General features: G+C 37.1%; 1 protein-coding gene across 3 annotated transcripts in view; it reads left to right on the top strand.

Moving 5' to 3' along the window:
• LOC110217054 (KAT8 regulatory NSL complex subunit 1-like) overlaps positions 1 to 22,550 on the top strand; it is a 174,817-nt gene that overhangs the window by 71,770 nt on the left and 80,497 nt on the right. For all 3 annotated transcript variants that reach the window (XM_020999204.2, XM_020999203.2, XM_020999205.2), the window contains one exon: positions 15,711 to 15,869. In XM_020999204.2, coding sequence (XP_020854863.1) covers positions 15,711 to 15,869 — 159 coding nt within the window. The remainder of the gene's footprint in view (positions 1 to 15,710; positions 15,870 to 22,550) is intronic.

The raw sequence follows: 22,550 nt of genomic DNA, 5'->3' as shown, positions 1-22,550 counted from the left end.
AGAGAGTGGGGATTGGGATAGAGGCTATCCCTCAAAAACAGCAAAACGCAAAGAAAACAGTATCATTGAAGCACTTTTTTTAAAAAAAAATGCATAGAAAACAGAAGGAAGGCCAGAAAGAATCAGACACAGACATCTTTGAAAGTTACATGTTGAGTTTATTTCATATTTAAAAAGAAAAGCAAGCTGTATGCAGTAGAGATCAGCAGTTTAACATATAGTGCTCTTTTTTCTATTCTATTAATGTGGAAGTGCCCATTTTCTTTGATGTTTTATTTTGGTACATTAGTAAATTTTGAACAAACCCCATTTAAACAAAAAATAGGTAAACTCACTCTCAATTTAGTGATTGTGACTTAACAATTTAGTTTGTTTTTTAACGAAAGGATATGTGCTTTAAATTTAATGATTGGGACCCACTATTGTCCAGTTTATGTAAATTATTGTAGTCATTGTTTAAGTTATTCTTTTAGTTCTTTTTTCCTTCTCTCTGTATCAGTGTTGTTTTTGTCTTACTGTGTCTATCACAGTTCTTCACATTACTTGCTTCTTACAACACAGTAATTTTTTATTGCATTTATATACCAGAGATTGTTTGTTTCCTAATGATCACTCATGATGTGCTTGAAGCTTTTTACTATTAGAAATAATGCTGCTTTTTTTTGTAGTAGCAAAGAACTGGAAACTGTCATGTGCAGCATAGTTTGCTAGCTGTTGGGAATAAAAAAAAAATCAGAAACATGGCCCTAGCTTTCAAAGAGTTTATAGTATAGTATCATGGAGTAGATACTTAAAGAAGAAAGATATGTGCTCTAGATAGAGTGCTATAAGAAGTATAGGGGTTTGGACTAGACAAAATAGGATAAAATTTCACTTGGAGAAGGAAAATTGAGGTGGGGAGGGACATACATGTGTCTGTCCAGTGTGTTTGTTTATGTCTGTATGGAAAATGCCCATCAATTGGAGAAAAGCTAAGCAAAGTTGTAGTACGTGAATATAATGGAATATTTTTACACTGTTAGTAGCAATGAATTTGAAGCATTATGAGAAATATAGGACAGATAAACTGATATAAAGAGAAAGAAGAGAGAAGAATCAAACCACCTACCCAGTGACTTCAGTAACTTGAATGAAAACTAAAAGGCAAGAAACCTTAGGTATTTTCTTATTATTCTGGCTACATTGATTTAGCCTTTGCAAAATCTTTTTACTTTTACATAATTGGAAGTGTTCTTTGAAATGTCAGATTCCCTTTTTTCTTCATTCCTTCTACATTCACTTACTTTTGTGGGAAGTAACTGTTCTTTAAATATGTCCTAAAAGTGATGAGACAAGATCATCCTACAGATTTATGCTATTTGAATTATAGTCAAGGTGATGTCAGAATGGTTGATATGATAGGCTCAAACCATTGGAAAACTGACTCACCCTTATCCCTTACTGCTAGAAATGATACCCAGCATAGTTATGACACAAGCCATCCAGTGGAGAAGAAATGTAAATATAATACACTCACCTTTCAACTGGCTTTTTCTAGAACAGTATGTAGGGAAATACATATGAAAGCTTCCTGGAAATGCAAGGTATCTCTCAGTTGTTACTGATACCTAGAGGCTTTTCTGAGTCTGAATCTTGCTCTGTAAACACCTAAAGCCACCAAACAGCAACATATGTTCCTATTATGAGAGAAGTTAGCAGTTCGTCCTTTAGCTTAAAATCCCTAATTGTACATGAGCTCTTCATACTGCCAGAGTTCACCAGATGCCTAATCTGATGTTGGATCTTTTAAGAAGTTTTACTTTCTAATTACTGCATACATCTTAAACTAAAATGATTATTTCTATTATATTTGCTTTTGATAGCATCTGTTTTTAATGGTTTTATGTGACTATTCTCTGCCCCCTTCACATTTTAACTGAAGGCCCTATCTTGATCATTTCAACAAATCTGTTGACAAATATATCTAAAAGAGGTGTGGGTTTTTTTGGTGGCTTTCCAAAAATCTGGTCTTGTTTCTACAGTAGTTTTTCCTTTTTTATCAAGCTGGCCAATTTATAAGAATGAATTCCATTTTAGCTTCTATAGGGACTCTGCATAAGGGCAAAGGATGGAATATGATGGGGAAAGGTGTTCTGCTGTGAATAAATAGCTCTGCTCTATAAAATGAACCCATGTGGTTCTCTTGTTTTTATCCAAAGTCTAATTTTTGCTTTCTCTGTAGTAGTGTGTTTATTGGATATGTATATTATTTTTTGATGATTAAATTTAATTAGAAATCAGCTATGTTGCCATGCATTTCTATTACTGTTTAGTGATCAGTACTGTCGTCTTTAAGAGTGAAGATAATAAAGTGCTGCATTTAAATTTATGAAATAGCAAATAATCAGAGGATAACATTTAGTTTTATTTCTTTGTGTGTGTGTATATATATATATATACATTTGTATATATACATATAATATATGTGTATTATATGTACATATAACATATACATATAATATGCATGTATTATATGTACATATAACATATACATATAATATATGTATTTACTTAAATACATAAAGAAGAATTCCACACTGGAGTTGGGGAATGACTTGTGACAGGCCAACTAACTAACAAGCAGGCTACTACAGTAGTCCCCGCCTGAGGTGATGAGGATCTGTACCATTGTGGTAGTAGTTGCAGAGGAGAGGAGTTGTATGGGAGAGATGTTGCAAACATAAGAGTCAACAGCCTAAGCAAAAAGATCAAATTTGGGAAGTGAGAGAGTGAGGAATCACGGATGACACTTTGGTTGCCAGCCTGGGGGACTGAGAGGTTTGAGTTATCCTCAACAGTAATAGAGAAGTGTAGAGGGAAAGATAATGAGTTCTGTTTTGGATATGTTCAGTAAGATGTGGGCTGAACATCTAGTTCAAGATATCTGAAAGTCAGTTAAAGGTAGGAGCTAGATAGAGGTCAGCAGACAGATTAGGGAAGAATAGGTAGATTTGAGAATCATATCATAGAGATAATAATTAAATGCATGGAGATTATAAAATTACCACGCGAAGTAGAATAGAGAGAGAAGAGAAGAAGGCCCAGAACAGAGTACTGTAGCAGACCCACAGTTAAGAGGGTGTGACCTAGATGAGAATCCAGCAAAGGAGACTGAGAAGCAGTGGTTAGATAATTAGAAGAACTAAGTGAGAATGGTGTCTCAAAAACTTAGGAGCATGCACAAGGAGGAGAGGATAGTTAACAGTGTCAAAGGCTACAGAGAGGTCAAGGAAAATGTGGATTAAGAAAAAGTCATTGAATATGGCAGGTAAGAGATAATTTGTAGTTTTGGTGGAACGATGAGGTGAGAAGTCAGATTGTAGGGTTAAGAAGAGACAGGAGAGGAGGTGAAGGCATCTGTTGTAGATGGCCTTCTTAGAGAGTTTAGCCACAAAGAATAGAAAAGATGTAGGCTTATAGTTAGTGGGGATAGAAAGATCAAATGAGGGTTTTTTGAGGGTAGGAGAAATATGAACATGTTTGTAGGCAATAAAGAAGGAGACAGGAAAAGATTAAAGATAAGTGACAAGTGGGGATTAGAGGTGGGAGTATCTCTTGGAGAAGATGGAGTGGAGTGGAATCACTTGTGCAAGTAAAGGGGTTTTCCGTGGTGAAGAGGAAGGTCACCTTTGTGTGAGATAGAAGTGAAGGAAATAGTGGCAGAAAGCATCTCTGAGTGATAGGAGATGAGGAAGAAGGAAGAGGAAGTTCATGGTGATCACCTTAGTTTTTTCTGTAAGTTATTAGATGAGGTTCTCATCTGAGAGAGTGGGTGGGAGGAGGAGGGACAACCATAGAAGGTTTGAAGAGGAAATAAAAAGATTTCAAAGAGGTACTGAAGAAAGTAAGAAAATGAATTGTTAAGGGATGTATAGAAAGATTGCCTAGCAGTAGTGACGGGCTATTAAAATTGAGTAACATAAATTTGAAGTGGATGCAGTAAGAACTGTTGTGTGATTTTCTTCCTCCTTTGTACAGCTGCATGTGTGTAGGAATGGAGGCAGCAGATTATGGGAATGATCTAAGGCTGGTGCTTGACAGATTGCAATCAACAATAGGATAAGGAAGGCAACCTGGGACGTGTGTGAGTGTGTCTGTGTGTGTGTGTGTGTGTGTACACATATAATAAGCATTATTTTCTGAACACAAAAAAGATAATTTCTGTAAACATAGAATGCCAAAGAGGATTCTGCACGATACCATGAGTCTCCATATCATACTGCTTGCTTTTAAAATACGTATAATTTCACCTATTACTTTGAAATTTGTTCTGCCTTGACTGCCGCTTCCGGGAGCCAGGATGTTGGAGTGAAAGGGTAGTCGCTCTCACCCTCCCCTATCAACCTCTGAAAACCCAGAAAATATCACTCCAGAAGAAACCATGGGACAGCTGAACCAGAAGAAAGGCAGGAAGGGGCAGAGCAGTAGCCCAGCCTCACTTTGGCACACCAGGAGGAGATCCTGGTGACTCAGCATTCTACAGCAAATGGGTCTCCGGGTGCCTCAGCAAAAATAAGGGAAGCAGCACTGCAAGGGGCCCCAGGCAGATAAACACCCTGCAGCACCCATCTAAAAGAAGCTAAAGAAAGCTAAAGGAAAGGAAAAGCAGGCAACCTAGAATTGCCTGAAAGTTCCAGTCTTGCTGATTCCAGCCCAACACCAGGTAAGTTGCCAGAACCCTTCAGCCTCCAATTGCCAACATAAGAGGTCCCAGCACACAAAGCCAGTGACCAAGACCTAGGCTCCCAACACAAGAAGCTTGGGTTAGTGCCCTCTGCTCCCCAGCAGGAGAGCTCAATCTCTTTAAAGGCCAAGGAATAAAGAAACACTATGAGTAAAAAGAAATGCACTATAGATTCATATTATGAGAAGAGTGAAGATCAAGACAGAAATTCTGAAGAGGACAACATTGTCAACAAACCCACATCTGCAATATCAAAAGGAACAATGAACTGGTCTGAAGCCCAAAAAGCCTTCTTAGAAGAGCTCAAGAAGGATTTTAAAAGTCAAATGAGAGGAGTAGAAGAGTCCTTAAAGAAATACAACTGGCCAATTGGAAAAAAAGTATACTGAAGAAAACAAGTTCCTAAAAAACACAATTGGCCAACTGGAAAAAAAGTGCACTGAAGAAAACAAATCCCTCAAAAATACAATTGGTCAATTGGAGAAGGAATGAAAAAAAAACTAACAGAAGAAAACAATCTGTTAAAAATTAGAATTGGACAAGTGGAAACTAAAGACTCTATGAGAGAGCAAGAAATCAGTCAAGCAGAAACAAAACAATGAAAAAATAGATGAAAACAAAATTTGTTCTGCCTTTCTGTTTCCTTCTATTATTTTTTTTTAAATGATGACATGAAGTTTTTATTTTAAAGAGATTATCAGCTTGTCAATGGAACTATTGATATAATGGTTCCTACTTCATTTCTGAGAAGCCAATACTTTCACCCTCATTTGACATAAGAGTATTTTTTTATTCAATTAATTCATTTTAATTTATCACCTCCATATGCTTTTGAGTTTAAAATTTTTCTCCCCCTTCCTCCCCACCACCCTCCCCAAGGCAGTGCACAATCTGATATAGGCTATACATTTACATTCCTATTAAACGTATTTTCACATTGGTGAAGTTGTAAGTAAAAATTAAAACCAATAGGAGGAATCATCAGAAAGAGGAAACAAAACTCAACAGAAGAGGGGAAAAAAAAAGATAAGCTATTCCACTTTCACAGTTATGATTACTATCTGTCTTTTTCTCTATCCCTTTTTCCCCCCTGTTCATGCTTTTCTTTCTCCTCTCCCCCTTCCCCCCAACCAGTACTTTGCTTTTGAGCACCACCCCCTTCAGTCTCTCCTCCCTTCTATTATCCCCCTCCTCCCTCTTCCCCTTTGCCCCCACTGCTTCTTCCCTCCCTTTTCTTTCCCCCCTACTGTCCATAGGGCAAGTTAGATTTCCATACCTGACTGATTATGTTATTCCCTTCTTGAGCCAAATCTGATGAGAGTAAGGTTCAAACAATGCTCACCCCCCCCCTTCCCTTTGCTATAATAGGATTTTCTGTCTTTTCCTGTAATGTAATTTACCCTTGTCTGCCTCCTCCTTTCTCAGTATTTTCTAAGATCAGACTAATCCACTTACTTGGATCCATTTAACCCACTTGATTAGATTTTTTTTATCATTACATCAAAGTCAACTAATATCCACCCCTTTATGTATACTCCTTTAACATGGTGTAATAACAATACAGTTCTCAAGAGCTGCAAGTGTCATCTTCCCTTGTAGGGATGTAAACAGTCTGCCCTTATTAACAACATTTTGTATCTTTCTGTCCCATTTACCTTTTTATGTCTTTCTTGAATCTTGTACTTGAAGATCAAATTTTTTGTTGAGCTCTGGTCTTTTTATGAGGAAGGTTTGGAAGTCCCCTATTTCATTGATATCCATCTCCTCCCTTGAAAAATCATGCTCATTTTTGCAGGGTAGTTGATCCTTGGCTGCAATCCAAGCTCCTTTGCCTTAGAATATCATGTTCCATGCCCTGTGGTCTTTTAATGTAGAAGCTGCAAGGTCCTGTGTAATCCTGACTGTGGTTCCATGATATTTAAATTGTTTCTTTCTGGCTGCTTGCAGCACCTTCTCTTTCATCTGGTAATTTTGGAATTTTGCTAATATTCCTTGGGTTGTCAATTTGGGATCTCTTTCAGGTGTGCAGGTGTATTCTTTCTATGGTTATTTTACCTTCTGGTTCTAGGACTTCAGGGCAGTTTTCCTTTATGATTTCCTGAAAGATACTGTCCAGGCTCTTTTTTTCATCATGATTTTCAGGTAGTCCAATGATTTTTAAATTGTCTCTCCTGGATCGATTTTCCAGGTCAGTTGTTTTACCGATGAGGTATTTTATGTTTTCATCCATTTTTTCATTTTTTTGTTTCTGTTTGACTGATTGTTGCTTCCTCATAGAGTCATTAGTTTCCATTTGTCCAATTCTAGTTTTTAACAGATTGTTTTCTTCTGTTAGTTTTTGTACTTCCTTCTTCAATTGGCCAATTGTATTTTTAAGGGATTTGTTTTCTTCAGTGTACTTTTTTTCCATTGCCAATTGTTTTTTAAGGACTCTTCTACCTCTCTCATTAGACTTTTAAAATCCTTCTTGAGTTTTCTAAGAAGGCTTGAGCTTCAAGACCAGTTCATATTCCCTTTGATGTTGCATGTGGGTTGTTGACAATGCTATCCTCTTCAGAATCTCTGTCCCCATCCTCACTTTTCTCACAACATGAATCTATGGTACGTTTCTTTTTACTCATGGTGTTTCCCTATTCCCTGGCCTTCAAAGAGATTGAGCTCCCCTGCTGGGGAACAGAGAGCACTGACCCAAGCCTCCTGTGTTGGGAGCCTAGGTCTTGGTCACTGGCTTTGTGTGCTGGGACCTCTTATGTTGGCAATTGGAGGCTGAAGGGTTCTGGCAGCTTACCTGGTGTTGGGTTAGAATCAGCAAGGCTAGGACTTTAGGAAGACTCTAGGTTGCTTTCTTCAGCTCCTTTCAGATAAATGCTGCAGGATCCTTATCTGCCTGGGCCCCTTTGTAGCGCTTGCTTCCCTTATTTTTGCTGAGGCCCTGGGAGACTGGTTTGCTGGGCTGCTGCACTGCTGTTCCCCATCTTCTAGTTCAGCTGTTCCAGGGTTGGTTTTTTTTTTCTGGGGTAATATTTTCTGGGTTTTCAGAGGTTGATAGGGGAGGGTGAGTGTGACTACCTTTTTACTCCACCATCTTGGCTCCTGGAAGCGGAAGTCTATTAAGTATTTTTTTAAAAATGTTTCAAAGCCTCTCCTCTTTGCCATCCCTCTTTCTAATCCCTCCTTTACCCTCTCATTCCCTTCCTAATTAAAAATCAAGAGAAAGAAAGAAAAAAACAAGCTTATAACAAGTGAACATTCAAGGAAATAGCAATGGCCATATCAAAAAATGTATGTCCTTTTCTGTGCCTTGTGTTTGTCAGCTCTTTTTTGGGAGATGGATAATGTGCCTTATCATAGGTTCCCTGTTGACATAGTTAATCATTACATTGATCAGAGTTCTGAAATGTTTCAAAGTTGCCTTTCTCCAAAGTGTTGGCTATCCTTGTGTAAATTGTTCTATACATTCCACTTCACTCTATATCAGTTCATACTATGTAAATTCTCTGAAATAATCTTTTTTGTCATTTCTTAAAATTCAGTCATATTCCATTATATTCATATGCCACGACTTTTTCAGAATTCCCCAGTTGTCTAAGAAGAATCAAAGGGTACCTCCTTAGATTCTAGTTCTTTGCTTTTCTTTTTTCACCCTTAAGGATTAAGAAGTTGGTTTTGCTTGCATCTACTCCCTCCCTAGTATTATCCCCTTCTTAAATCTTATCCCACTCCTTCTGTGTTTCCTTGTTGAATTTGATGTATTTCTACACAAACCGCCCTTATCTTTCAAATGAGCTTGATCTGATTCTCATTCCCTTTACCCTTTCCTACATGTTCATGTGCCCTTATCATATATTCAAGTTATTAGAAGTAGCAATTTCCACCTTTCTACCTGTCAACTTTCAAACCCTCAAAACAGAACCACTCAGCCTCTAAGATTTTTGTTGTTCTTGTGTAATGTCTTCATTTAACTCTGAAGACGAGAAGATTCTTAAGAGACCCATGTTTCTTCTCTCCCTGTTTGAATGTCAGCACTACAGTCATCATAACATCTCCTTCCATTTGATCGATACATTTCTCTTGTGTTTGCATTTCTAAGTTCCTACTCATCCCCTCCTATTTCTCAGTTCCAGCTGAGGTCTGGTCTTTTTTTTTTCTTTTTTAAATCAGAGATGCTTGAAAATCATCTACTTTATTAAGAGTTAATTTTTTTTTTCCTTCCTGGAGGATCACATTCAGTTTTGTAGGAGTGTGAACCAGTGTCTTTGCCTTTTTGTATTCCAAGATTTCCTGTCATTTTTAGTAGACATTGAATGCACAGTCTTGTTTGTATAATAGTGATTGTGGTTCTTTGGTACTTGAACTCTTTTCTCCACCCAGCTGCATACCTTTGGATATCTCCATCATGCCCCAGGAACTTCATCATCCTGCAAAATCATTGCAACCTTGAAACTCATACTTCTTTACTGCCCTCTGCCTCTGGGACCACTTCCTCTGAATGGAGGGTAGAGCACTGTTCCTAGAACCTCCATTTGAGGGGGGTATCAAAGTGAGTCATCTCTTCATTTCCCACCCAGCAGTCCTCTGGACTTCTCTATCATACCTTCTCCTCCCCATCCCTTTTTTAACTTCTGTTTTATGCATTGTCTTCCCTTAGTTGTAAGCTCCTTGAGGGCAGGGACTGATTTTCTTTGTCATGTTTGTTTTTACAAGATTTACCAAAGAACCTGGAATGTAGCAGGTACCTAATGTTTATTAACTGACTAGATCCTTGCAGTATTTTTTCTTCTACGTGGGAGCTTTGCATTTTGACTGTGCCATTCCTGGGACTTTTCCTTTTTAAGTTCCCTTAGGAAGTGATTGGTAGACTTTTTATATCTCCACTAGTTCTAATAGGTTTAGGTACTTTTCATTTAAGATTTATTGAAATAACATTTCCAGGCTTTTTTTTTTTTTAAACTAAGGGGTTCAATGATTTCTTAAATTTTTCTCTGCTTGACTTGTTTTCCAGGTCACTTGTTTTAACTCAGATAAATTCAGTTTCCTCCGTTTTCTCCCCCATTGTTTCACTTTTGTTCTAGTATTTCTTGCCATCTGCTAGAGTCATTGATTTCTGTCTAGTCTGTTCTCATTTTCAGAGAATTCTTCACTTGAGTAAGTTCTGCCAGTTTTTCTTCCAAGCTATTTATTTTCATTCATATCTTGTGTATGTGTGTGTATATATATGTATGTATATATGGAGAGGGAAATGTAACTGTAGATATAGATATATACTTTGCTTCATTTATTCTAGGTATTTAATCTTTGTGGAAAACCTATTTTTTTCCATTGAGTCTCTGATTACAGTTATTACAGAATTATTCTCTCTTTGGGAGGGAATCTCTAGCTTTACAGGGTTGGGGGGGTTTTTGGGTGGGGGGTCGTTTTGGTTTTTGATACTAGTCAGTTCCTCTTTGATTTACTAATCTCTCTCCAGCTTTAGCTTTTTAGTGAAAGCGTTGTGCCAAATCAGAACTCTCTCCCCGCTACACTTTTGGACAGAATAATTGACCTTGCCAGGTGGTGTTCTGGGTCCTCTGGGTTTCTAGGCTGACCTCAACCTCATGGAGTTAGCAACCCCCTCCAATCTTTGACATTTAAAGCCTAGATCTTTAAGGTGCTCTATATCATATCAGGATAGAGTTCTGGGGACTTCAAAGTTCTTGGGCCTGGAGTATCCTGCTTTGAGTGTTTCTGTACCACACTGGTTGCTGTGGCTTTCCAGGACTTCCAGGATCCTCTAAGAGCACCATCTGATCTCTCATTGCCTCTGTACACAGAACCTTGTGGACTGTAGATATGTCTTACTGTGCTATCATGGTACTGGAAAGCTAACAGCTTATTTGCCTCTGTCTCCACTGTTTCTGGCCCTGGCTTTGCTGGGAGCCCCTGTCCTATTTCACATTACTTTTTTATGTAGTTCTAGGGAGAGAGAAGTGTTTTAATGTAGTTTTCATTGGATTTCCTGATCATTATAAACTATTGTGAATTTCAGACTTTTGCTGGAAGGTAGGTGTTTGGAAACGGAGTTGTCAGCCTCTTCTTCAAGCAGCAGTCTTGGCTTTAGTGTCTTTATAATGTCTTCAAGTATGATATTCTTATCTATAGTGAAAGATTCCCCCTGCCTTTCCTGACTGAAGAATAGTCACAATTGGGTTGATTTTAATTAAAAAGGTATTTTTCTCCTTACCATCTTAAGTTTGAGGGAATAAGACTAATCCATTTTAATGATGATTTGAATAGACTTCTAAGTAGTTTTGCTTTTTGACACCTTTATAACTGTTCTTTATGTCCAAATTTATCAATCTCTTGCACTTAACTTAGCTGGGCCATTGTAATCTTCAAATGCTTTCCTGGCCTCCAACTACAAAATTTCTCTTGTCTGCTAAATACCCCTAGTATTTTGTTTGTTTATTTATAGCAGTCCTAACATTTCAGTTCTAACAAAGCCAGGAGTGTTGCCTGAGCATCAAATTCACAGCTATAGCTAGTTAATTGGTAACTTCTCTGCCTGTGAAAACCACTGAGTGGTCATAGCTACAAAACTCAGCAAATTATATGTTGCTATCGTTGACTATCTTGTTATCTTTGCAGGTTTTGTGGGAATTTTACCAGAGAGGATTCTGTCTATAGATAGTGTTTTCTGAGCATTCTAGGTACTTTTATCCCACCTAGTTTGTTATAACTGGTCTTCTCTCCCTTTCTCCTGTTCCAGTATTTATACAGTAGATGCTTTTTTTTCTGTATGCACACATATGTCTTCCTCTGCATCTTTTTTTTTTCTTCTCTGTACTCTGACCTAAACAGGTTTGACTCCCAGGAGTCTCTGTATCTCTCTTTGAAAGTAGAGGAGCCAAAAGTAGTTTCACAGTGAAACAATACCCAAGTAAACTGGGTAATAGCCCTGTCTTACGTTGTGTGGTCATTTGACAGCACACCTTTGCCCTCTACCAGAGGGCATGGAAAAGGTTGCATTTGTATGGAACTTGTCACATTCATTGTGTGTGTGTGTGTGTGTGTGAGAGAGAGAGAGTGAGAGAGAGAATATATGAGATAAAGTGAGAGAGAGTATTTTTACATAGATCTCAACTTCCCAGATAGTTTTTAAGTACCATTAGGACACAGGCACTGTCATTCCTTTTTGTTTACCCCGTAGTACCTGTGAGCACAGTGTTGTCCAGTAGAGGCACTCAATAACTGAGTAATTGTTTCTTAAAAGAATCATGTTAAACAGAAAAATATGATTCACTTCACTTATTTGCCAGCACCAATTATTAGGGACAAACATTACACTTTGATCTATTCCTTGAGTGGCCAGTAAAATACAAAGAAACGGAGTAGCACAATCCCAAATTCATTTAGCTTGTTTGGCAATAAAAAAAGATTGTGTGCTAATCATCTGATTGACCATGAGTATGTCTGATAAAAGAAGTCACAGCCCTAAAAAATAACAAAGGTTCATTTTGCAGGCCTGGATTGAGAGGAAGTATAGAGCTATTTAACCCCAAGGCTTCATGCCGGAAACAGGGCCTCTGAATAATACCAAAGGGCCATCATGATCTTTGTTTCTGTCTTGTGGAGGTGCCAAGAGTTCAGCATTAAGAATTTTCTGGGATCCATTCCTCATTTGACAAATGCTGAAAAGGTTTAAATAGGCAGCGCTCAATAGAAGAAATCTAAACTATCAGTAACCATATTAAAAAATGCTCCAAATCACTAAGAAATGTAAATTTTAAAAAGTAACTGGTGTTCTACTTCAAATCAGATGGGCAAAGATGACAGAAAAGGAAATGATAGTTATTGTAGGGCCTACAGGAAATGGAACACATGACTGAACTGTTGATGGAGCTTTGAATTGGTCCAGCCATTCTGGAAGGCAATTTGGAACTATGTTCCTGATAGTTATTAATCAATGCAAACTCTGATCCAACGATATAGCTGTTAGCATGAGACCCTCACGAGATCAAAGAGAAGAGAAGGACCTATCAAAAATACTTCTGCCAGATCTTTTTGTGTTGACAGAGAACTGGAAACTAAAGGAATAATGGAAAGCCCATTAGTTAGAGAATGACTTGACAAATGATGGCGTTATGAATTAAGGGAATCCTGATGCATTGCAAGAAATGAAGAAAGGGACAGTTTCAGAGAATTCTGGGAGACCCAAGTGAATGGATTCAAAATAAAGTGAGCAGAACCAGGAGAAAATTTATACACTAACAACAACATCTTAAAGACACATGACTTTGAAAGACTTAAGAAGTCTGATCAGTACAGTGACTATTTCAGAAGTCCATTTATAAACTTACCTGCTGACAGAGAGGTGATAGGTCAAAGACTGAGAATAAGACATAATATTTTTAGATAAAGCCAGTGTGGAAATTTCTTTTGTATTTGTCTATACAAATTTGTTGTCTTTTTTTTTCTGGAGGAGGGAGATAGGATAATAACAATAATGATGATAATAACTAACATTTATATGCTACATACTGTGTGCTGGGTACTATGCTAAGTACTTTATACTTCTTGTCTCATTTGACCCTCACAATAGTACTGGGAGGTAGATGCTTTTATTGGCCCCATTTTATAGATGAGGAACCTGAGGCAAACAGGTTAAGTGACTTGCCTTGGATCACACAGCTAGGAAGTGTCTGAGGCTGAATTTGAACTCAGATCTTCCTGACTTCTAGGACCATCATTGTTAGGCACTGTACTACCTGGTTGCCTTGAAGGAAAGAGAGAAAATAATTGTAAAAAGTAAAATTAAATTTAAAAAAATTAAAGAGCTTTTAGAGTAATTATATACTTTACTGGGAAGAGGAAAAGTTTTAAACTGTTATATCTCTTTAGTTGGCTTCCATAAGAGGTCATTGATGAGGTATCATAGTCAATAAAGAGGTAAACAACAAAATTTCATTTCTAATGTTTGAGTTTTTCAGAGGTGGAACTCAGAACACCTGTAGTTCTTTAATCCCCCCCCCTCCCCTTTTGTTGCAGTACCTTTTGGGTAACTTGTAATAGTAGATTGGTAATCTTCCTTTCCTTTAAAAGTAAATAAATTTGGGGGCAGTTAGGTGGCTTAGTAGATAGAGCTCTGGCCTTGGAGTCAGGAGTGCCTGAGTTCAAATCCAGCCTCAGACACATAACACTAACTAGCTGTGTGACCCTGGGCAAGCCACTTAACTCCAATTGCCTCACCGAAAAAAGTAAATGAATTTTATATGAACGTTGTTCAGTAGAGCTGTGGGACAGATTTCCTCAGGAGCGGAGACCCTGAACAGCAAGATGATGGGAAACCACTTATGAATTCCCCATTCAAAAATCATTTCTGGAGTCAAGTAATTTCATAACAAGTTGAAGGAGATTTCAAGGCAGAATTAGGGGAAACCAGGAAAAAAATCTTTCTACAAATAGTCTTAAGTACCGATGAATCAGCAATGGGTTCAAAAGAAGACAAGTGATAAATTAGGAATTTTTTTCAAATAGGAGTTGCATCTGATTAATGTTCTCTTGAATTATGCTAGACAAACTTATGGGCTTTGGGTGCCTGTGGCCCTTACCCTGGAAAGTTTGTAGAGTCTATCCTTTCCCCTGTCTTATTCACTTTTTTTTCCCCCCATTTATTTGGATAAATACATAGGAAGAATTTGACACAGAACTGGTAAGGGTAATTAACATAATGGGTGACTTGATCAAGATTCAGGAACAGCTTTGTAGTCCACAGTGAATGAACTTCACAGTCACAGTCTGATCGACAGCTAACAAGATGAAATTTATTAGGGAAAAATAGCTTATACTTAGGTTAAAAAAAACAAAGGATTTTTATATGTGTGTATTTATTTTTATTTGTGATGAGAGGTCCGTGATTGTATAAATGTAGTTCATATGGAATAGACCCAAGCGTTTTGATTGGCTAAGAGATATATAATATACAGAAAAGAGGTGTCAGCAGGATTAATGCTAGACAACATCTGGAGTATTATGTTCAGCTTTTGGTGCCATATTTATTTTTTGTTTGTTTTTTTAGGCAGTTGGGGTTAAGTGACTTGCCCAGGGTCATACAGCTAGTACATGTCAAGTGTTTGGTCTGAGGCCGGATTTGAACTCAGGTCCTCCTGACTTCAGGGCCGGTGCTCTATCCACTGCGCCACCTACCTACCCCTTTGGTGCCACATTTTAAGAGCACATTGCTAAACCAAAGTGAGGGCAAGTATAATGGTAGGACACTCAAAATTCATTTCATGAAATTGACTTTTAAAAAATGAGATTTTAGGTGTAGTGAAGACAAGACTTGGAAGGACAGCCTTGTTGGTCTTCAAATAATTTTGAAAGATAGTCATGTGGAAGTCCTCAGTGTAATTCTAGAAGGAAAAAACTAGGTAGAATCAGCCATTAGAAATTATAAAGAAATAATCTGAACTCTAATGTGAAGACTACCCTTATAATGAGTTTTCTTCAACTCCCTCTGCCACCAGCCCTTTACTGCTGTTTAATTGCCTTGTATTAGAACTAGGGTAAAGTGAAAAGTGAGGAACAAGATTAATGGGATTTTCCAGGTGCTATTGATGACTGAAGCAATACTGGGACAGGCAGGAAGGAGATTTTCAAGCAGTTTGTATTTAGGACAGAAGGGTACTTTTTAGGGCTGCCAGGGACAGTCATGTATTTCAGCTAGTCTGTCTTATTCTTTCTCTTTCCATAATAATTTATTAATTTTCTTTATCCTGATCTCATATAGTGGAGAATCACTTTTCTTGTATGTTTGGAAAAATTGAATGCTATATAAATAGCAGACTAAGTGACAGATTGACCAATGGGTCCCAATTTGTGAGAGAGATTAAAATGCAAAGGGCAAGTTATATAAATGTATCTTGGTGGTGTTTTCATTCTGTATCTATTTATCCTGTTATTTTTAAATTTTTAGTTTATTCTGAAAATCTGTGATAACTTTCTTTCCCAGGGCCCAGTTGTTCTTGGTGAAGCCCAACAGCCTGAAGATTTGATAAAACAGCAGTGCAGAATGATTGATTCCTTGAAGGTAGAAAACTCCAAGGAGAACTGGAGAATTGATTCTGCTCCATGTAGTCATTCTCTTGAACCTCATAATGTGGATAAACAGGTTAGTTACAAAGAGAGAATTTCTCTCCTTACAATCAGACTTTTTTTCATCTTCAAAAAGAGAATACATATTTTTAAGTAGTTGGTCCATAGATATAAATTTCTGTAAATTGAGGTGGGGAATTAATAGAGGAGCTCTTTACACATTATTATCTTCATTCACTTATCGTCTCTTATGTTAATTTATACTATATTAATCTCTTAAGATATAGAAAGTGAAAGTTGCCCAGAAAAACTTTAAACCACCTTATCTGGTTTCAATAAATAAACAATATAGGTAGGCAAAAAATTGGGAAAATGTTTGAAACTTCCATTGTATCAAGCCAAGGTGTTATCTTCTAGAAAAAATCTGTACCATCAGTTTCAAAGGCCTAAGTCACAGGCTTAATTTTTCATTGTGTTATATTGATTGATTTTACACCACGGAAGTTGTATTGCTGAAGTGACAGAACTGAGATATTTTTGTACTTGATATTAGTTTAGTATAGTAATTGCTTCCTTTCCTCTCTTGTGGAAACAGAAAAATCTATGGTCTACCCTATCTGTGGATTAATTTATTGGTTCCAGTCCTTGTTGAGTCATAATATTCATTTTGGATTAGCAAGTGATATCATTTCTATCTTATTCTATTTGTTTTCACAGATATTTATTTAACCTATACCAAAGGCAAAGTTTCATGCTAGGTTTTGGGGTTTTATGGTAGGTATATTACCAGAAGACTCCGTCCATGCCTTATGTTAAAAGACTTATTGTTATTTAAAAAACAAAACAAAATTCTGAGACTCTACTATTTTATTACCAGTGCTTATTTAGAGCCTCTTGACCTCTGGCTCCTCTGTGGCATATTATTTCACGAGTATGTGTTAATCTCATGGAATTTATTGGAGAGTATTGATAGTAATGCATGTGAAGTAAGTTGTATAATGCATTTTATGGTAGTGATATTGAATAATCCACCTTTAAGTATTTGGCAGCTATCACCAAGATAGTGAAAACTAAACCATAAAAAGAAGTGAATTGTTCTAATTGGGAGTATCCTTGTAGCAGAGTCTGGAATAGAATTTTGGATGAATATCATCATCATTATATTAGCTAACTTATATAGTACTTAAAGATTTGCAAAATGCTGTACAGATCTCATTGGATCCTCACAACAATTCTGTGAGGTGGTGCTATTATTATCTCCATTTTTATAGATGGGAAAACTGAGACTGAGAAGAGATTAAGTTATTTGCCCGGGGTCACACATCTAGTAAGAGTCTGAAGCAAAATTTGAACTCAGATCTTCTGACTCCAAGTCTGGTATTCTTAGTCACTTCACCGCCTAGGTGCCTGAGATTTGATAGTAACAACTAGGTTTTTTTTTCTTTTCTAGTATTTGAAGTAAACAGTTAACTTCTAATTATATATTCATTATATAAAAATGAAATACTAAATAAAATGCATAATTATATTAATGACTTGTATCCCTATTCCAAAGGGGTTATGTTATAACAGCTGGAATAAAAAGTGTTCATAGCCCATTATTCTAACATTAACTGAATCTTATGCAGTATTTTAAAGTTTATTAGGGGCACTGGTTGAGGTTAAGTGACTTGCACAGGGTCACCAAAAAAATCAGTGGTGAGACTTTCATGCTTCATGTCCCGTCTAGTTTGCTTGCCATTTACCCCACTATTTTACCTTCTGGGACCCTTTGCTCTCCAGAGACCATATTCTAGGGGACTTGATCCACTCAAGTTTGGAACTCTCTCCTCAGAACTAAGCTCTCTTGACTGGTTAATGAGTGAGTCCAAATTGATATCTAGCCAGCTTTATAACAAAAAGACCATACTTCATATCCCATGGGATTAGTTATCCACCCTAGGCATCTTATTGATCCTGTGTACCCTTATTTTCTCTTCATCTGGGAATTGTAATTTGTTTTTATTCTGAAACCCAAATAAAATAATCATTTCCACATACGTAGTAAAACAGAAAAAAAAATGGATTGTATATGAAATCTCAGATCTGTACTTATATATGGCTTGATTTTTCTTTTAAAATATAATATTCAACTTCTGGCTTTCAGAGCCTTCCTGCTTGTCCATTATTGTTTCTGAAATTCCTTTTCTGCATTTTAAAAAATGTTCTTAGTGACTTTCTTTTCTTTCTCCTTTATTAATTTGCTATCCTCTCCTTACCCTCCCCATTCCCCAACCCCTCATTGAGAAAAAAGAAAAATAAAGACCTGGTAACACATTGCCGCACTGTCTGTGTTTGACTACATCTTGAGCCCATCACCTCTCAAGAGGTAGAAAGAATACTTCATTTTCAGTATTTTGAAGTTTTAGCTGGACAGTGCACTCAATTGGATGTCTTAAATGTTTCAAAAAATTGCCTTTTCTTTATAATGTTATTATTGTATCATTTATCTTCCCAGTTCTTCTCGCTTCACACTACAACTTTTTACATGTGTCTTCCCAGGTTTCTCTGAAACCACCCCTTACTTTGCTTATTACTACCCCATCATTTATTTTACCCACCTAACTCCCTATGCCTGTGCATTTCCCTGTTGTCTAATGTATTTCTGCATCACATTCTTTTTTTTCTTAGTAGTATTTTATTTTTTCCCCAATTACATGTAAAGATAGTTTTCAACATTCATATTTGTAAAATTGACTTCCAAATTTTTCTCCCTCCTTCCACTCATCCCTCCTTAAGATAGCAAGTAATGTGATATAGGTTATGCATATGCAATCATGTTAAACATATTTCCACATTAATCATGTTGTAAAAGAAGAATCAAAACGAAAGAGAAAAACCATGAGAAAGAAAACACCAAAAAAACAAAAAGTGAAAATAGAATGCTTCGATCTGCATTCAGACTTCATAGTTCTTTCTCTGGATCTGGTTAGCATTTTCCATCATGAGTGTTTTGGAATTGTCTTGGATTGTTGTATTCCTCAGAAGTACTAAGTTTACCATAGGTTATCATCACACAATGTTGCTATTGCTGTGTACAATGATGTCCTGGTTCTGCTTACTTCACTTAGTATCCATTCATGTAAGTCTTTCCAGGTTTTTCTAAAATCTGCCTGCTCATCATTTTTTATAGCACAGTAGTATTCCAGTACATTCGTATACCACAACTTGTTCAGCCATTCCCCAATTGATGGACATCCCCTCAATTTCCAATTCTTTGCCAGCACTAAAAGAGCTACCATAAATATTTTTGTACATGTGGGTCCTTTTCCGTTTTTTATAATCTCTTTGGGATAGAGGCCAGGTAGTGGTGTATTGCTGGATCAAAGGTTATGCACAGTTTGGTTGCCCTTTGGGCATAGTTCCAAATTTTCCATCACATTCTTTGTGTGTAAATATGCACATTTATGTGTTCAACATTCTTTTGTCCTCTTCACATTGTGTGTAAAGTTTATTTGTTGCCCATTTCCTCTATCTTCACTCAATATACTCTTTTTCTTATGTTCCCCTAGTGTGTAAGAGTTCCTCCCTCCTCTTCCTCTTCTTTTCCTCCAACCCATTTGCTTTCCTTTCTTTTTCTAAGACCATCAAAGCAGAATAAAACCACTCCTTTGGTCCTCTGCTTGGCATATTTAACTTTCTCAGTAACTCTTCAGAATGTTAGGGTTTTTAGAGGATATTCTTTCGTTTCTCCCAATAATATGTGAACAATTCATCAGTTAATCTCTTCTAGCTGATCAGATTTATTTACTTTCCTCTGTTTCTCTTTTTGTATATTACGTTTCTACTCAGTTCCGGCCTTTTCATCAGCAGCTCTTCAAATTGAAATAAGTATAGGTAGAAAGGAAACAAAATGATCACTTTTTGTAGATAATACTTTGATTTACTTAGCTAAAATGAAAAAGAGTCAGCCAAAAAATTATTTCAAAATAAAATCAACAAAGTTGTGTGAGGGAAAACAAATTGACATAAATCATTAGCATTCCTGTATGTTGCCAGCAAAACCCAGCAGGAAGAGCTAGAAAGAGAAATGCTGTTCATGGTTGCTACAGAAGTATAAATATTTTTAATTGTGTCTATCAAAATGCACACAGGAAATAGATGGCTTCAACTCTAAAACACACCTAAATAATTGGAGAAACATTACTTGCTCTTGGGTAGGTTGAGCCAAAATGATAAAAATGACATTATCTGAATTAATTTACTTATTCAGTGCTATATCAGTTAAACTACCAAAAGAATTTTTAAAAGCTTGAAAAAAATGCAGTTCATATGGCATCTGCGAGGTATAATGGGTAAGATTATTGAACTTGGAGTCAGGAAAATCAGTTTTAGATCCTGCCTCAGACATTTACTAGCTATGGTTCCCTGGGGAAGTCACTTAACTTCTTCCAGTCTCAGTTTCCTCATTTGTAAAATGAGGATATAATAACACCCACTGCAAAAGGGTTGTTGTGAGAATCAAATGAGAGAACATGTAAAGTGTTTTGCGAACAAAAAGTTAAAAATCTCAAGTAATAATGGAGAAAAGTAGGAAGGACAGAAATCTAGCTGTACTACAAAGCAATAATCATTAAAACAGTTTGGTACTGGTCAAAAAAGAGAGGTTGATCAGTGGAAGAGGATAGGTGCAAAAAGCTAACAAACATTCTTTGTGTGTAAATATGCACATTTATGTGTTCAACATTCTTTTGTCCTCTTCACATTGTGTGTAAAATTTATTTGGTGCCCATTTCCTCTATCTTCATCTCAATATACTCTTTTTCTTATGTGCCCCTAGTGTGTAAGAGTTCCTCCCTCCTCTTCCTCTTCTTTTCCTCCAACCCATTTGCTTTCCATTTTCTTTTTCTAAGATAAACCCAGATACCCCAATGACTGAGAAAAGGACTCACTATTTGTTCTTTTGAAGTTTCACTAATATTTTCAATTTTTAAAAATGAGCTTTGACTTCCCCCTTCTCCTGTATCTTGTTTTAATTGCCATAATTCATTAAAGATTTAATGGAATTTGGGAAGGACAGCTAAGCTTCTTTGTAAAAGAATGATAGAGGTTATTAAGTTGCCATATGATTAACTGAAATAATTAGAATTTTTCCTGATCTTGGTTGAATCTTTAGTACACACAGCTCAGACCAAGGGCAGAGCTCAGTTACTACAAAGTTCTTTAGCAACACCAGCAGGGATAGGGTAGTCCATAGTCCATAAAGACAGATGCAACAGAAAGAAGGTGAAGTGGGATAAATGAAGTGCTGGAATCAGCATGAACAAGACCAAAGCTAGGACAACAGCCAAAAGACTCAAGAACAGGATCAGCAGGCTTAGTACAGAATCAACAAAGCCAGGTAGGATTAAGCATGGTGGTAAACCTCAAGGGCATCCCCAGGTCATAGACTAGAGAACAGAACTAGGAAATACAAACAGGCAGTGAGAGAACTAAGTTATGCTTTTTAAAAAGTGAGAGGATGAAGTGGCACAGGAGAGCTTCCCCTTAAATTCTTTCATTTAAAAAATAAGTCTTTATTGATGGCTTTTTTTATATGAACATAATTTCCCCCAATCTCCTTCCCTGAGACATTATACATAACTGTTAGAAATAGACTTGACACCAAAAATTTAGTATCAAGAAAATTTATTATAAAGAAAGTCCAGAGGATTTAGACATTTCTGGCCAGAAGCGGGCTTCACCCCTCTTTAGGAGGGGTGGGCCCTGAGTGCAAGGGAAAGTGTGCTTTTATGCAGTTGAATTTGGTGGGCAAAACCTCCCAGGCCGGGATTGGTCCAACCCTTCCCAGGTTACACCTTTCCTTACATGTTTCCCCTTGATATGCTCAAGTATGTTCCCCCTCCCTTGGTCATACATCCCATGACTCGTTAATGAAGTTCTAATTTTATGCGGGGTGTGTCAGATAATAGTAATGAAGTTCATTAAGCAGGCGCACTAGCACTTTTCAGGTGTCCTCAGGTTGACCCTAACTGGTCTGAGCTGGCTTGACCCTCATCTTGATTTTGGGGTCTTTTTGGAGCAATCCACTTACTTTTTTATTAGCTAAGCCTGAGCCCACCTACAGTGTACTACTTCCTGGAGCTGTTCTTTAAATCTCTGCATTATTCTACCTGTGGAAACATAAGCCCTTCTAATTCTAACAATTCCCTCCTCTTCTTCCCAATAAGAATTATGTTTCCACACTTTTTGTTCCTGTTGTCTTTCCTCAGAGTGTTTTAACATTAGTTCAAATTCTTCATCAGAAGGAGAGGAATGATCATTAACTCTCAATCATCATCCTACCTCCACTTGATCCTGTTACCTGAATTCCCACAGCTGGTCATATTGGGATACTTTTAGTTAGTGCTGTTTCTATTAATTTTTGCACTAGTCCTTTGATACAAGGGTTGATGCAACACCTTACTGCAGTTAAAACTCCCGCAGCTAAGGTTAGAGAGGTGATGATGGATGCTGCTATTCCCTTCCATTTGCCAGACCAGGATTCTAACCATCACTTTAATCAGTTATCTATCAATGCCTTAGTGATAGTTCTACCTGGGACTGCGCTGCTGGGCAACATTTCATCAAGGGATTTTGGGGACTTAAAACTATGAGAGAAGGAAGGGAAGGGTTTACCGACGCATTGACAAATTATAAAAGGGGCAGTCCCCTTATTAATACAGAGACCCAAAAGTAATGATAAATTGTCCATTTAAAGCTTCAAAAGTCTCTTCTC

Source organism: Phascolarctos cinereus, unplaced genomic scaffold (genome assembly GCF_003287225.1).
Source record: "Phascolarctos cinereus isolate Bilbo 61053 unplaced genomic scaffold, phaCin_HiC Scaffold_4;HRSCAF=312, whole genome shotgun sequence".
In the NCBI taxonomy this organism is placed as follows: domain Eukaryota; kingdom Metazoa; phylum Chordata; class Mammalia; order Diprotodontia; family Phascolarctidae; genus Phascolarctos; species Phascolarctos cinereus.
Note: the sequence above shows the minus strand (reverse complement) of the source record. Positions and strands in the feature narration are given on the sequence as shown.